The 17,532-nt window shown below is 40.2% G+C and overlaps 1 protein-coding gene across 3 annotated transcripts; it reads left to right on the top strand.

The window, feature by feature from the left end:
* Positions 1 to 3,021: 3,021 nt before the first annotated feature.
* LOC120047303 (trichohyalin-like) lies at positions 3,022 to 16,186 on the top strand. 3 transcript variants are annotated; one of them, XM_038994742.1, is made up of 13 exons: positions 3,022 to 3,170; positions 5,515 to 5,541; positions 8,087 to 8,416; positions 8,841 to 8,846; positions 9,681 to 9,686; positions 10,510 to 10,515; positions 11,022 to 11,096; positions 11,371 to 11,732; positions 11,964 to 12,216; positions 12,402 to 12,470; positions 12,597 to 12,671; positions 13,378 to 13,455; positions 14,109 to 16,186. In XM_038994742.1, the coding sequence occupies exons 2-13, from the start codon at positions 5,520 to 5,522 to the stop codon at positions 15,566 to 15,568; spliced, it is 2,742 nt and encodes a 913-aa protein (XP_038850670.1). In that variant the 5' UTR covers positions 3,022 to 3,170; positions 5,515 to 5,519; the 3' UTR covers positions 15,569 to 16,186. The 3 variants fall into 3 exon arrangements, with proteins under 3 accessions (XP_038850670.1, XP_038849852.1, XP_038849100.1); XM_038993924.1 differs by having other exon boundaries at positions 11,880 to 12,216; XM_038993172.1 differs by having other exon boundaries at positions 11,371 to 12,216.
* Positions 16,187 to 17,532: the final 1,346 nt, after the last annotated feature.

Raw genomic sequence — 17,532 nt, 5'->3', positions numbered from 1 at the left:
CTTTGTGGCTAATAGGGTTTCTGTGATCCGTGACCTATCGAAAGCTAAACAGTGGAGGTATTTGAACTCCCAACACAGCCCAGCCGACAACGCCTCGATGGTTACATGCTGAAACTTTCCTGAACTCAAAGAGATGGCTCAAAGGTCCAGAAATCCTGAAGAAAGCAGAAACACAATGGCGGAAAGACCCTGAGGAGCTTGGCCCCATCCCTCCGGATGATCCAGAGTTGAGAAATGACATCATCGTGAATAGTACAAGTGTGGATGAAAAGAGTCCGACCAGCAAACTGAGTAGTATTCAACATGGAACAGCTTGAAGAAAGCAGTTGCCTGGATGCTGAAACTGAAGAGACTTCTTCTACTGTTAACCTTTCCAGCCCAGGGGTTCCGCTAGCGGAACACCCACAACATTCCGTTGAAAAGGCAGCGCGCGAAATTCAAAAATATTCTTTTGAAATATGTAACTTTCACACATTAACAAGTCCAATAAAGCAAATGAAATATAAACATCTTGCTAATCTCCCCATCGTGTCCGATTTTTTAAATGTTTTACAGCGAAAACACAACATATATTTATGTTAGATCACCACCAAATCCCAAAAACATACAGTCATTTTTCCCAGCCAAAGATAGTCACACAAAAGCAGAAATAGAGATAAAATTAATCACTAAACTTTGATAATCTTCAACAGATTTTTATTTTATTTATTTTATTTTATCGTAATTTTACCAGGTAAGTTGACTGAGAACACGTTCTCATTTGCAGCAACGACCTGGGGAATAGTTACAGGGGAGAGGAGGGGGATGAATGAGCCAATTGTAAACTGGGGATTATTAGGTGACCGTGATGGTTGAGGGCCAGATTGGGAATTTAGCCAGGACACCGGGGTTAACACCCCTACTCTTACGATAAGTGCCATGGGATCTTTAATGACCTCAGAGAGTCAGGACACCCGTTTAACGTCCCATCCGAAAGACAGCACCCTACACAGAGCAGTGTCCCCAATCACTGCCCTGGGGTATTGGGATCTTTGTTTAGACCAGAGGAAAGAGTGCCTCTTACTGGCCCTCCAACACCACTTCCAGCAGCACCTGGTCTCCCATCCAGGGACTGACCAGGACCAACCCTGCTTAGCTTCAGAAGCAAGCCAGCAGTGGTATGCAGGGAGGTATGCTGACACTCATAGAACATCATGTTACACAATACATTTATGTTTTGTTCGATAATGTGCATATTTATATACACAAATCTCGGTTTACATTGGCACCATGTTCAGAACTGCCTCCAAAATATCCGGTGTAATTACAGAGAGCCAAGTCAAATAACAGAAATACTCATCATAAACTTTGATGAAAGATACATGTTTTACATATAATTTAAGATACACTGGTTCTTAATGTAACCGCTGTGTCAGATTTAAAAAAAAACGTGTAATAATCTGAGACGGCGCTCAGAAATACACAACATTTCTCTGCCATGTTGGAGTCAACAGAAATATGAAATTACATCATAAATATTCCCTTACCTTTGATGATCTTTCATCAGAATGCAGTGCCAGGAATCCTAGTTCCACAATAAATCGTTGTTTTGTTCGATAATGTCCATTACTTATGCTAGTTATCTGGATACTGATTCCTGCATCAATGCCCTGCGCAGGGTCATCTATTGAAGGGGCCCAGTAACAAGTGTCAGAACAGACAATGGCACTAACTTTGTTGGAACACACACAGAGCTAGGAGAAGCTCTGAAAGAGCTGGAACACAACAAGATTCAAAATGAATTAAGTTGATTGGAGAATACTTTTTTGCACCATATCCCTGGATCTCAATGAATGTTTTGGCCGTTTGGGATCTTTGAATATGGACTGTATACAAATATATGAAATATGAATGTATATGATGAAATATCAGGTACCTTGATGATTTATATTGACCTGATTGAGATATATTCCTTTGTTATAAGTGGACCTTAGTTTTTAGCTCCTCCTCTTGACCATTCATTGTACTGTGGTCAGTGTGTTAGTGACAGGATAAAGGCAGGAAGTTGGGCCTTCGGGGGAGGGGGAGTCCAAGCTAGACTCGGGAGTGGTATAGTCTTTTGACCTGTCACGTCCTGACCTTAGAGAGTGGGAACTTCAAATGTGGACTGTATACGTCCGAAACAACCTCGCTTCAGGCTTGGGCAGTGGTTTTGGTCAAGAGGAAAGGAAGAAGCCACTTAGTTTATATACATTAAAAAGTTATACTTTAAATGCAAATGTTTAAATGCATTCTTTTTCATAACAAACCAATGCATTTTTAAATACATTGTGGTTAAGGTGTAGTATGATTTCATTTAATAATTGAATTAGAATTGTTTTAACACCAATCATAGTCAAACTATCGCAAACTGTTTGACTTGGAAAAAATACAAAACATATTTTTATTAAAGAGCAGTTTGGGGGCCAAAAAGAGCCGGACTGCCCACAACAAGTGCCCCTAAATCATATGTCTGACTTTCTGATTTGTAAATTCACCGCAGTTCCCAACATTGACCAGCAGGTGGCAATGATACTCTCTTCTCAGACAATAAATGACCACCAGTCAGCTACATTTATTTTGTTAGGAGGGGATGGAAAAGCATTGAGACTCTTTGTCATGGAAGCAATTTCACTCATTTACTCATGTGAATGTGTCCAAAGAGATAAGAGAAGCTAATATTGATAGGCACTGTTAAATCTTTACAGCTCAGGATAATATGACTCTAATTAAAGAACATCACTACCATCTGCTGGCTGGATCGGTCTTCTGATTTGAACCCTATTCTACACACTGCTAACCTTATGCCTAACCTTAAACCTAAATTAAGATCAGAAATGTAAATTTTTGTTTTCATGACATTTTACAATAGGCCTATAGACAATTTAGACTTTGTGGCTGGGTTTTCTAATAACCAGAGAGGCTGGGGGACTTTGTGACTGGGTTTTCTAATAACCAGAGAGGCGAGGGGGAGGAGTTCACTCCAAGTGCCTGTGTAAATGTGAAAGTGAAAGTTATGTCTCAGTAAAGGCCTGAGGTGTAGATTGTTCTGTAAAAACGTGTAGATATGCACATATAGTGACTATTAGAGTGGTTATGGATTTAAATCAACTATTTTGAATGTGAAGTGGAGGACGTGAAGACCAGTAAAGGTAAGAGGAGATCTCAGTATATTTCACTATCCAAACTAGACACAACAGCCTTGTCATTGTTTCGACGCCTGTTCAGCAATCTGTTGCTCATGAATGTGCTGCGTCAAAGGACACTTTGATAATGAATAAAGTTGACTTCATAGCTTTTATTGGTAAGGTTATCAATCCGACTCGGGTTTGTGGAAAGCAGAAATGCCAGGTTGAAGGTTATTGTGCAGTAACAGATGTTACTGTTGAAGTGGCACATTTTCTCATCGATTAAACTATTTATCGCAATACCGTTTTTTTGTTCCCAAAACTAGAATCTGTTATGAACAGAGTGGACTAAGTTTTGTAGACTTTACCCTTTGCAAAGGTTTTTCAAAGTTGCGCTGATTAGAAGGAGTGCACAGGAGAATTGAGTTAATACACATGCGCACTTCACAACGTAGGCTTTCCCTAACGGAAACATGCCGATAGATGCTAGAACGCGCCAACGTCTGCTGTTTGGATGCTGTTTGACGAGAGAGCAACTGGGGATGCAGCACGAAGGAATCCCTCAGCAGATGGCATAATGGAGGTCCGATCCTATTTGGAGGAGCCCCTCCAACGATCTGCAGATCCTCTGAGCTGGTGGAAGAACAAGGTCTCTGTCTACCCACGGCTTACTAAAGTCATGACAGGGAGACACTGCATAGTGGCCACATCCGTTCCCTCTGAGAGGGTCTTCTCGAAAACGGGACAAATAATTACTGAGAGAAGAAACCACATCAGCCCCTCGAAAGTGAGGCAGCTTGCATTTCTGAATGCAAATCTCTCATAACAGAAAAATATATTCTGCATTACTGTGTGCTGCTGATTATAACATGGCAATAAAGAAGAGAGAGAAAAGAGGGACCAGTTTAATGTTTTAGTGGGATGCTGGTTATAACATGGTAATAAAGAAGAGAGAGAAAAGAGGGACCAGTTTAATGTTTTAGTGGGATGCTGGTTATAACATGGTAATAAAGAAGAGAGAGAAAAGAGGGACCAATTTAATGTTTTAGTGGGATGCTGGTTATAACATGGTAATAAAGAAGAGAGAGAAAAGAGGGACCAGTTTAATGTTTTAGTGGGATGCTGGTTATAACATGGTAATAAAGAAGAGAGAGAAAAGAGGGACCAGTTTAATGTTTTAAGTGGGATGCTGCAGTTTTGCACATTGTTATTTATTTCTCTTTGATATGGTGCAATATTCTATTATTATGTTGTTCAGATTGTATTCGTTTTTAATTGTTACATTTATATGCACTTTGTTTATATACATTAAAACGTTATACTTTAAATGCATATGTTTAATAGCATGGGTGTGGTAGAATGCATTTTTTAAATACATTGTAGTTAAGGTGTAGTATGATTTCATTTAATAATTGAATTAGAATTGTTTTAACACCAATCATAGTCAAACTATCGCAAACTGTTTGACTTGGAAAAAATACAAAACATATTTTTATTAAAGAGCAGTTTGGGAGCCAAAAAGAGCCGGACTACCCACAACAACAGCCCCCATAAATCATATGTCTGACTTTCTGATTTGTAAATTCACCGCAGTTCCCAACATTGACCAGCAGGTGGCAATGATACTCTTCTCAGACAGTAAATGACCACCAGTCAGCTACATTTATTTTGTTAGGAGGGGATGGAAAAGCATTGAGACTATTTGTCATGGAAGCAATTTCACTCATTTACTAAAGTGAATGGGTCCAAAGAGATAAGAGAAGCTAATATTGATAGGCACTGTTAAATCTTTACAGCTCAGGATAATATGGCTATAATTAAAGAACATCACTACCATCTGCTGGCTGGACCGGTCTTCTGATTTGAACCCGATTCTACACACTGCTAACCTTATGCCTAAACTTAAACCTAAATTAAGATCAGAAATGTACATTTCTGTTTTAATGACATGTTACGATAGGCCTGTAGACAATTTAGACTTTGTGACTGGGTTTTCTAATAACCAGAGAGGCTGGGGGGAGGAGTTTACTCCAAGTACCTGTGCACAGGTGAAAGTGAAAGTTGTGTCTCAGTATAGGCCTGAGGTGTAGATTGTTCTGTAAAAACGTGTAGATATGCACGTTACTATTAGAGTGGTTATGGATTTAAATCAACTATTTTGAATGTGAAGTGGAGGATGTGAAGACCAGTGAAGGTAAGAGGAGATGTCAGTATATTTCACTTTCCAAACTAGACACAACAGTCCTGTTTTAAAACAATGAGGACTGGAGAAAGAGGAAGTGATGTTTGTATCTGTGTGATTGAGCAAAAGAGAGAATTTGATGAATGGTAATGATGTAAATATGAATGTTTTCTCTTTTTATTGCAGTTAAAATGGCAGAGTCCAGACTTCATAGTAAGTCACCATTCTATAATTAATGATTAACTTTTATTTCATGTATCTGAGAGAACTGAACTAAACCAACTATTGAAAATGAAATGTGTTTTTGTGGTTTTATTTGTCTTTATGTGTAAATGTGTGTCTGGATGAAATGTGTTTGTAACATGAGGAGTTGTAGCTGAGTTTGTGTCTGTGAGAAACAGCTCTACTGCTCCACAGTGACCTCTCCCTCCAAACATCTCTTTATTATAGAACCCATTTAATCCAGTCGGACACAATACGGAAGAAAATAAAACTTTTGTACTTTACTGGCTCTAGAGAAGTTAAAGTTGTACATATCAACAAATAAGTTGGGCTCCCGAGTTGTGCAGCGGTCTAAGGCACTGCTTCTCAGTGTGAGAGGCGTCTCTACAGAATCTGGTTCAAATCCAAAGCCAGCCATGAATGGGGGTCCCGTAGGGCAGAGCACAATTGGTCCAGCATCTTCCGGGGTAGGCTGTCATTGTAAATTAGAATTTGTTCTGAACTGACTTGTCTCGTTAAATATATAATATATGTATCCAGAGCAATTAGCATTAAGTGTCTTGCTCAAGGGCATATCAACAAATGTTTTCCTAGTTTCCTCAGGGATCCAAACCAGCGACGTTTCGGTTACTGGCCCAATGCTCTTAAGTGCTAGGCTACCTGCCAAACATGTCTGACTAATGGGAAAATACAGTGCCTCTAATTTATTCTATATATTTAGTCATAGCAGATCCTTTTCTTTCTTCAGTAGATTTAAATTGAGTTCGGTTCAGGATTTACTTGTTCAAAATGATGTTAAAGATGATTTTACCATTATCCATTACCTTTACTGATGTTTAAATCAGAGATTTTTACTGTAAAACATCATGTTGTTATTTCAGAGGGAATTGGCCGTGTATAGACCCATAAAGTGAATGTGGTATAATAATTGAAGTGATATTTAATGTTATTAGGTTTGTTTAGTGTCTCTTGCACAATGGTAGACCTGGTTAGTATGAATGTTGAGGCTTGGACACTGGGGTAGACCTGGTTAGTATGAATGTTGAGTCTTGGACACTGGGGTAGACCTGGTTAGTATGAATGTTGAGTCTTGGACACTGGGGTAGACCTGGTTAGTATGAATGTTGAGGCTTGGACACTGGGGTAGACCTGGTTAGTATGAATGTTGAGGCTTGGACACTGGGGTAGACCTGGTTAGTATGAATGTTGAGGCTTGGACACTGGGGTAGACCTGGTTAGTATGAATGTTGAGGCTTGGACACTGGGGTAGACCTGGTTAGTATGAATGTTGAGTCTTGGACACTGGGGTAGACCTGGTTAGTATGAATGTTGAGGCTTGGACACTGGGGTAGACCTGGTTAGTATGAATGTTGAGTCTTGGACACTGGGGTAGACCTGGTTAGTATGAATGTTGAGGCTTGGACACTGGGGTAGACCTGTTTTATATGAGTATGCCCATGGATTTCCCTGGTTTATAATGGGGTGTAGGGATACACAAGGTTCATACAGGTAATGGGGCTGGATGGACGTCTATTGCCCAATCAAATCCTTTCTGGCAACAACGTTTGTGGTAGAAACAAGAGATTGGGGCTGGGTCACATGTGTTATACCACTGTAATATTAGTTTATCTATGAAATGATTAGTGTATACAGGTCAGAGGTCACAGGACTAAAACATGCTGATAACAGGGTTGGGGTGTGCAGCGAATAGCTGGATATAGGTTACTGTTGGTGACTTGGGGAATACAGGCCTAAGGAAAGTGGGTAACAGGGCTGAGATAGGAAAGTAACAGGGATGAGGTGTATTGGCAAAGGAACTGGGGTCTTGAGTAACACACAGGTCATTTAGGGCCAGGATATGCCTGTATCTGTACTTGATTGTTTAGATATTGAGGGTATTATCATGTGGGTGTTAGGGTTAGGGCATGGGGGTAACAGGGCTGGGGTGTGTGGGTCATTGAGTTTAGGTGTGTGGGTAAGTGGGCTGAGGTATATAGATATTGAGGGTATTGTCATGTGGGTGTTAGGGTTAGGGCATGGGGGTAACAGGGCTGGGGTGTGTGGGTCATTGAGTTTAGGTGTGTGGGTAAGTGGACTGAGGTATATAGATATTGAGGTTGAGGAATAGAGGTAAATATCTGTTCATGTTATTATAGATAGAGCACTCCGTCACAATTGTGACCAAGAATAAAACATACTTTTAAATAAATAAATAAATAATCAAAATGGATGACATGTTAGGCTTACTAGTGGCATAAGATTAGCATAGTGGCATGTCTGGGAAAGATGTGGGAACAAATGGGATAATATCATTCTAGATTGTAGCATCACATTCTTCTATGACATATATACTTTCCTTCAAATGAATCTGTCTGTCTGGGATTGTGGGGGTTGTATTTTAGAATTGACATGGTCCTGGTTGTTGTATGTCTATTGTAGTTTTTAATTCAGCTGTGTTTATAAATGTACTGAGAGGATTTGTGTTCCTGACACAGATGATGTCATTAAACATGAAATGTTCTCTCTTTCTGAACAGATCAGTTTAAACTCACCTCAGAAGACCATGTGGAGGCTGATGTTGGTGAAGAGGTCACCCTCCCCTGTCACCTCTCACCTGACACCAGTGCTGTTGCCACGGCGATCAGGTGGTTTAAAAGGACAGAGTGTATTTACCTGTATAAGAATGGCCAGGTGACAGAGAGGAGTGGCTATGAGGGCAGAGTGAGTCTGATCACCCAGGAGCTGGAGAGAGGCAACGTGTCTCTGAGGCTGAGAGACTTCAGGGGGCCAGATAGAGGAGTCTACATATGTCAGGTCATCCATGGAGAACAGAAGGAGGAGGCTGGAGTGCGTTTATTGGTCAGAGGTAAGTGTTCGATAACTCCAGTAATGTTTCTAAACACCTAAACAACAACAATAACAACCAGTCTCTTTCCCTGTACAGAACACTTGTACTTTCTCATGTAGGTAGGAGTTCATAGTAGGAGTTACAGATGAATAGACTAGATTCATTCTGAATATCAACTAGTTACAATGCATATTACCATCACTCTGAGCTTTGAGCTGGTCCTAAAGCATTAGAACCATTCCAACATTACTGTCACGTCCCTTGATTGTCATTAGTAATGAATGTGATGAACACTCATACCCCTCTGATGTATATCACATCACTATGGTATTTGAGAGGATAATGTGACAGATGGTGATTTGAAGGTAATGATAATAACTAATGCTTTCTGTTTTACATGATCATTATTCATGACTCTCCATCTTCGATAATGGATGATCAGGATGGGGTGAGTAATAAAGTAATAATAATAAATAATAAAGTAATAATAATTTGATGATGATTTGTGTGGGCATTCTAGTTTTTCTATTTCTTTGTTGGCCGGGTATGGTTCTTGTTTTTGGTTAGTTGCTGTGTAAGCGCTACAAAACTTTACGTGTCGTTTATTCTTTCTTGTTTTTGGTGTTGATTTAATAAATTGATGATGTACGCCTACCACGCTGCACCTTGGTCCAATCCATCTTTCAACAAACGTGACATGAATTCAGATTGATGTCCTAGTTTGAAGCATTCTGTGATGTTTAGACTGTTCCAATAGTAGCACTGCTTACATCCCTTTCCCTAGATGTACATTAGTAATGAATGTGATGAACAGTCATATCAATATGATGTATGGTATTTGATTGAATAATGTAATGTGACTGAAATTGGATTGAATGTAACTGTAATAACTCATACATTTTGTTACACATTATCAATATTCATTCCTCTCCATCTTGGATAATGGATGATCAGGAGCATTACCATAAACCTCCCACAATATATCTGTTATAGAGGTCAACATTTCACACACCAAAATTAAAATAGAATCAGCTTGAATTTAGCTTGATGTCTTATTATGAAGCATTCAGTCATTCTCAGACTGCTCACATAGTAGTGCTGCTTACATCCCTTTCCCTAGATGTACATTAGTAATGAATGTGATGAACAGTCATTCCAACATGATGTATGGTATTTCATTAAACTATGTAATGAGACAAATTCAATGAACAATAATAACTAATGTATTCTGTTTTACATGATCATTATTCATGACTCTCCATCTTGGATAATGGATGATCAGAATTCGGTGAGTAATTACTTATTTGTCTGTTTTGTTTATTGACAACCAATAACACAAGACAAAGAACAGACCAGAGTGTTAATCTGATACTATAAAAACTACAGGCCTTGTGAACAGCAGTGTGTCTTCTTCAAGGCTACGAATTAAATGAGTTTCTTTACATTTATCAAAACTCTCCCCAAATGTTTTCAAGGTAGGTTTGATTAAGATGTATAGATGTTCTTCAAATTATCCAGAATTTTCATATCATAGATCTCCCACAATATTTCTTCCATAGAGCTCAACATATCACACTCCAAAATGAACATGGAATCAGCTTGAATTGTCACGCCCTGACCTTAGAGAGCCTTTTTATTTCTCTATTTGGTTAGGTCAGGGTATGATTTGGGTGGGCATTCTAGTTTTTCTATTTCTTTGTTGGCCGGGTATGGTTCTTGTTTTTGGTTAGTTGCTGTGTTAGCGCTACAAAACTTTACGTGTCGTTTATTCTTTCTTGTTTTTGGTGTTGATTTAATAAATTGATGATGTACGCCTACCACGCTGCACCTTGGTCCAATCCATCTTTCAACGAACGTGACATTAATTCAGTTTGATGTCCTAGTATGAATCATTCTGTGATGTTTAGACTGTTCCAATAGTAGCACTGCTTACATCCCTTTCCCTAGATGTACATTAGTAATGAATGTGATGAACAGTCATTCCAATATGATGTATGGTATTTCATTAAATTATGTAATGAGACTGAAATTCAATGAACAATAATAACTAATGCATTCTGTTTTACATGATCATTATTCATGACTCTCCATCTTGGATAATGGATGATCAGGACGGGGTGAGTAATTACTTATTTGTCTGTTTTGTTTATTGACAACCAATAATACAAGACAAAGAACAGACCAGAGTGTTAATCTGATACTATAAAAACTACAGGCCTTGTGAACAGCAGTGTGTCTTCTTCAAGGCTACAAATTAAATCAGTTTCTTTACATTTATCAATACTCTCCCCAAATGTTCTCAAGGTAGGTTGGATTATGATGTCAGATGTTCTTCAGATTCTACTGAATGTATATTCCATAGAACCCTGCCTCCTGACACAATATCCTGTATCTGCCATAGAGCCCAATGCTGGTTATCACTAACAATGAACATAATCATTTGATCAGAGATAGGACAATAACAAAACAACATTATTTATGAAGTTAACCAGATCTCATTGGTGCCCACAGTCCCTACATGAGGGAGGCTTGAGTGACAGGAGAAATCTGATTGGTCCTGTTTGTTCTGTATATAGTGATGTAGTCTACCACACAGAACTCACCTCTCTGTTTTACACCATAGCCTCAGGATCAGAGTATTTACAACATGAGACCCAGAAGGAGAAGCTGAAGAGGGAGGCATCAGCTGGTGAGCTTGGTAAGTATGAGAGAGTCTGGAGGAGAGAGGATTGAATCAGGGAACATGAGTGATGTCATTCAGTGTTTCAGACTAATTCATTTGTAATGTATCAAATAGTCAATAGACCAGTTGATGATTGGTTCAGCTCAGATAACTGTTGACTGGAGGAAATAATTACTAATAATTGTACCACCTCCATCAAATGATAATGTCTTTATAGACATACTATTGAATGAATTAATACATTACTTATTCAAACAACCAATTAAATATGTTAATTGCTCTCTCTCAGAGTTGAAGATGGAAAAAGAATTAAAAGAGAAATTAAGACAGGAGATGATGAACCAACTAGAGGAGAAAGACACACAACTGGATGATATGACCCAGGAAGTGAGAGAGAAAGAGAGACTCCTGGAGGAGAAGAACCAGATAATTGGACAGAGGGAGAAACTATTAGAAGAGAAAGAAAACCAACTGGAAGAGAAAGACAAGCAACTAAAGGATAGAGACATTCAACAAGAGACACTGAGAAAGAACCTGCAGGACAAGAACAGCCAAGTAGAGAACTTCAGAGTCCTGCTGCAGGAAAAAGATCTTCAACTAGAGGACAGCAACCACAGACTGGGAGAGAAGGACAGACTACTGGAAGAGAGAGACAAACTACTGGAGGGAAAAGAAAATGAACTAAAAGAGAGGAGGCAGGAACTAGAAGAGAAAGACAGACTACTGGAAGAGAGAGACAAACTACTGAAGGATAAAGACCTTCAACTAGAGGACAGAAACTACAGACTGGGAGAGAAGGACAGACTACTGGAAGAGAAAGAGAACCAACTAAAGGAAAGAGACCTTCAACTAGAGGACAGAAACTATAGACTGGAGGAGAAGGACAGACTACTGGAAGAGAAAGAGAACCAACTAAAGGAAAGAGACCTTCAACTAGAGGACAGCAACTATAGACTGGGGGAGAAGGACAGACTACTGGAAGAGAGAGACAAACTACTGGAGGGAAAAGCAAATGAACTAAAAGAGAGGAGGCAGGAAGTAGAAGAGAAAGATAACCTACTAGAGGAGAGAGAGAAGCAGTTAAAGGAAAGAGACAAACAGGTGGAGGATGTCAACAATGAAAATGCTGAACTGGGTAAGATTATTCACACCATTAATACATTTAGTCTTCTGTACTTTCCTCAATTCTCAGGTTATTGTCGACTCTCCACTGAGTTGTGAATATTGTTGTCCATCACTTCATACTTTCCCTCTGCATCATATTTCTGTCTAAAGTCTTTAACACAGAATTCAGATCCTAGTCCTCCTTTGTTATTTCAGCTCAACAGATATGTGATGTGAAGACTGAGGTAGAGAGACTGAGAAGAGAGATCTCAGCCCAGATGACTGGTGAGTGAGATATGTGGTACTTAACATTTCAATAGAAACCCAGAACTCCCCTTCAGTAGGTCTATGTGCCTTCATGTGTCACTGAGGTAAATGTTCCCATTCTAAATGGTTGTTCTATTTTTTTAGAACCTGGAGAGACGTCAGATACAGGTTCCATACTCCCAGTCAGGAGGAGACAGAGCAAGGATGATCCTCCAGACAGTGAGTTATCACTATTGTCCTGTTGTCTCCTACTGTTTCTAGTCTATAGTGGACCATCCTTCACTTAGTGAGTTATCACTATTGTCCTGTTGTCTCCTACTGTTTCTAGTCTATAGTGGACCATCCTTCACTTAGTGAGTTATCAATATTGTCCTGTTGTCTCCTACTGTTTCTAGTCTATAGTGGACCATCCTTCACTTAGTGAGTTATCAATATTGTCCTGTTGTCTCCTACTGTTTCTAGTCTATAGTGGACCATCCTTCACTTAGTGAGTTATCAATATTGTCCTGTTGTCTCCTACTGTTTCTAGTCTATAGTGGACCATCCTTCACTTAGTGAGTTATCACTATTGTCCTGTTGTCTCCTACTGTTTCTAGTCTATAGTGGACCATCCTTCACTTAGTGAGTTATCACTATTGTCCTGTTGTCTCCTACTGTTTCTAGTCTATAGTGGACCATCCTTCACTTAGTGAGTTATCACTATTGTCCTGTTGTCTCCTACTGTTTCTTGTCTATAGTGGACCATCCTTCACTTAGTGAGTCATCAACGTTGTCTCGAACTGTCATCAATCTTGATATTCTCTATTTTCTCCAATAATCTATATTTCACTATGATGTGTAATGTATTTGTAGTTTGTTTATACTATGTTTTAAATGTGTCTCTGATGAGTCAGTATGTTGACCAGTTCTCTATGTTGTGTTACAGTGGGAGGAGAGACCTCAGATACAGACCCCACACTTCCACTGAGGAGGACAAACAGCATGGAGAAAAATCCTCCAGATAGTGAGTTATGGATGTAGATTATATTATATTGGACTCTGTTGTACATCCTCCAGATAGTGAGTTATGGATGTAGATTATATTATATTTGACTCTGTTGTACATCCTCCAGATAGTGAATTATGGATGTAGATTATATTATATTTGACTCTGTTGTACATCCTCCAGATAGTGAGTAATGGATGTAGATTATATTATATTTGACTCTGTTGTACATCCTCCAGATAGTGAGTTATGGATGTAGATTATATTATATTTGACACTGTTGTACATCCTCCAGATAGTGAGTTATGGATGTAGATTATATTATATTTGACTCTGTTGTACATCCTCCAGATAGTGAGTTATGGATGTAGATTATATTATATTTGACTCTGTTGTACATCCTCCAGATAGTGAGTTATGGATGTAGATTATATTATATTTGACTCTGTTGTACATCCTCCAGATAGTGAGTTATGGATGTAGATTATATTATATTTGACTCTGTTGTACATCCTCCAGATAGTGAGTTATGGATGTAGATTATATTATATTTGACTCTGTTGTACATCCTCCAGATAGTGAGTTATGGATGTAGATTATATTATATTTGACTCTGTTGTACATCCTCCAGAGAGTCAGAGTGTTGATCAGTGCTGTGTGTTGTGTTGCAGTGGGAGGAGAGAGCAGCAGTCCAGACTCCCCAGTGTCTCCCAGTGTGTCTGAGCTGAGACTGGTGCTGCTGGGGAGGACTGGGGCTGGGAGGAGTGCAGCAGGAAACACCATCCTGGGCAGAGAGGAGTTTGGGGCCCAGGCCAGCCCCTCTGCAGTGACCCAGAGGAGTAAGAGGAGAGAGGGGGATGTGTGTGGGAGACGGCTGGTGCTGGTGGACACTCCAGACTGGTTCTGTCCTGGACTCTCTCTGGAGGAGATGAGACAGGATGTGGGGCTCTGTGTCCGTCTGTCTGCCCCGGGACCCCACGCCTTCCTCCTGGTCATACCAGTGGAGCCCTCTAAGGGGGAGGAGAGAGGGGTGCTGGAGAGAATAGAGGAGGTGTTTGGGGAGGGTTGTTGGGAACACACTGTGATTCTATTCACCCATGATGATGGCCTGAAAGAGCAGAGCATTGAGGAGTTTCTCCAAGCAGGAAGTCAGGACCTCCAGCAGCTTGTAGAGAAAAGTGGGAGCAGGTACCACGTCCTCAACATTAAGGACAGGGCCCATGGCACTCAGGTATCAGAGCTGCTGGATCAGGTAGAGGAGATGGTGGCAGGAAACAGAGAGAGAATCTACAGCAGTCAGACCTACCAGGAGGCAGAGGACCAGGTTAGAGAGATGGAGGGAAAGATCCAGAGAGAGAGAGGAGAGAAGAAACAGAGGGAGGAGAGAGAGGTGAGAGAGAGGCTGGAGAAGGAGTTGCAGGACTCTCTGATAAAGATAGAGGGAGTGATCCAGGAACATGAGGGAGATATCAGAACACTCAGTGAAAGAACCAGTGAACTGGAGAGACAGGTGAAAGAAGAGAGGGATGAGGAGAAGAAACGAGAGCTGGAGAGGGAGCTGAAGAGGGAGTCTGATAGGAGGGAGGAGATGGAGAGAAAGATGGAGAGATTTAGAGAGAAGACAGAGAATGAGAGGAGGGAGATGGAGGAGAGACATAGACAGGAGATAGAGGAGATGATGGAGAACTATGAAGGAGAGGCCACAGTTGAAGCAGAGAGAAACCTGATGAAGATAGTCCTACCTGAGTTACAGAGGAACATCATGATCTCACAGACAAAGATGCAGAGGGAGTTCAGCAGACAGATGGAGGAGAAGAATAGACAGATGAAGGAGAAGAATAGACAGATGGAGGAGAAGAATAGACAGATGAACGAGAAGGATAAACATATGGAGGAGAAGGATAGACATATGGAGGAGAAGGATAGACATATGGAGGAGAAGGATAGACATATGGAGGAGAAGGATGGAGAAATGGAGAGACTAAGACAGAATTTGAAAGAAGTCAGGGAAGCTCACTCAGTGTTGCAGAAGAGACTGGAACGAGAGGGCAGAGGTCAGAGGGCACTGATAGGGTTGTTGGGCTGGGTCAGGAGAAACTCATCAAGTTGGCTTCTCCACAATCTGACATGATTCACCATCACCGTCTATGTGTAGAACCAGACCAGGTCTACTGTCCACTGTACCGTGGTGAGTGACCATGGATCATGATGGTCATGGGGAAAACAGGTCAGAATAATGTCTGGTCCAGTCTACAGTGTCTAGAGGAGGAGGGGAGGGAGGTCTGTAAAGATCTTGATGAGACTTAGAAAACAGGTCAGAATAATGTCTGGTCCAGTCTACAGTGTCTAGAGAAGGAGGGGAGGGAGGTCTGTAAAGATCTTGATGAGACTTAGAAAACAGGTCAGAATAATGTCTGGTCCAGTCTACAGTGTCTAGAGGAGGAGGGGAGGGAGGTCTGCAAAGATCTTGATGAGACTTAGAAAACAGGTCAGAATAATGTCTGGTCCAGTCTACAGTGTCTAGAGAAGGAGGGGAGGGAGGTCTGTAAAGATCTTGATGAGACGTTTAGAATGGAGAGGGTGGAGAATAGTTTAGAATGGAGAGTTTCATGTTGAAACTTTAAATATACACTGAGTGGACAAAACATTAAGAACACCTTCCTAATATTGAGTTACAATCCATCCCAATGGAACTCTGATACCACATGAGACTGATATTGTTGAAATAAAGAAATGTAACTTTGTAAGACATCAGTGTTTGGACATTGTTTGTCTTGGATGATTCTCTATAGTACAGAGCTGAGCTGTCAACACTGAGCTGTCAACACATCTGTCACCACTGAGCTGTCAACACTGAGCTATCAACACTGAGCTGTCAACACTGAGCTATCAACACTGAGCTATCAACACTGAGCTGTCACCACTGAGCTGTCACCACTGAGCTGTCACCACTGAGCTGTCAACACTGAGCTGTCAACACTGAGCTGGTCTCTCTCTTTACCTGATACTAACTACTACTACTACCACTACTACTACCGCTACTACTACCGCTTCTACCACTACTACTACTGCTGCTACTACTACCGCTACTGCTACTACTACTACTACTACTACCGCTACTACTACTACTACTACCGCTACTACTACTACTACCGCTACTACTACTACTGCTACTACTACTACTACTACTGCTGCTACTACTACTACCGCTACTAGTACTACCGATACTACTATTACTACCGATACTACTACTACTACTACTACTACTACTACTACTACTACTACTACTACTACTACTAGTACTACTACTACTACTACTACTACTACTAGTACTACCGCTACTACTACTACTACTACTCCTACTACTACTACTACTGCTACTACTACTACTACTACTGCTGCTACTAGTACTACTACTTCTACTACTAGTACTAAAACTTCTGGACTGCAGTTTGAGAAGACCAGAGGAAGTGATGGAGCATCAGTCTGAATGCAGATGTCCATATGACTGATAGGTGAGTAATTAAATAGACATGCAGTAACCTTCTCTGACCACCCGATGTCTCTGTTACACCACCAGAGGATCAGGAGGAACCATGAGGACTATAGGAGTAGCAGTTGTCCATTCAACACCTGACTCCAATACTTGATTCCAACTCTTTTGATTTGATATCCAAACAGACACACAGAGAAATATCAGTATTATGTTGCTTGTTTTACTATATAGAAAGTGTTTTGTTGCTTTGTATCACACATGGTATATGTTACTTCAACAATATTGTATTAAATCAGTATCACTAAATACCATATCAGTGGTTATGTTGTACAGTAGTAAGAACACTTTGGATTACATTTTCTGTCCCCCAAAAATACCTTGATACTCACAATATAGTGTGAATAATGTTGTAACTTTTCATTTACGATGTATGTAAGATGTCACCTTTTAAATGTTCTGGTTATTTAGTGGAGCTTTGTCCTTTGAGAGGGCTGTTTTTACATCAGAAACTGTATTTATTTAAGACACATATTGATGTCATAAGTCAATGGTGCCACCTAACAATGATTTTAAAAGGCAGGATAATGATGATTTAAATA

Source organism: Salvelinus namaycush, chromosome 1 (genome assembly GCF_016432855.1).
Source record: "Salvelinus namaycush isolate Seneca chromosome 1, SaNama_1.0, whole genome shotgun sequence".
Lineage (NCBI taxonomy): Eukaryota > Metazoa > Chordata > Actinopteri > Salmoniformes > Salmonidae > Salvelinus > Salvelinus namaycush.
This window is presented reverse-complemented; position numbering and strand designations above follow the sequence as displayed.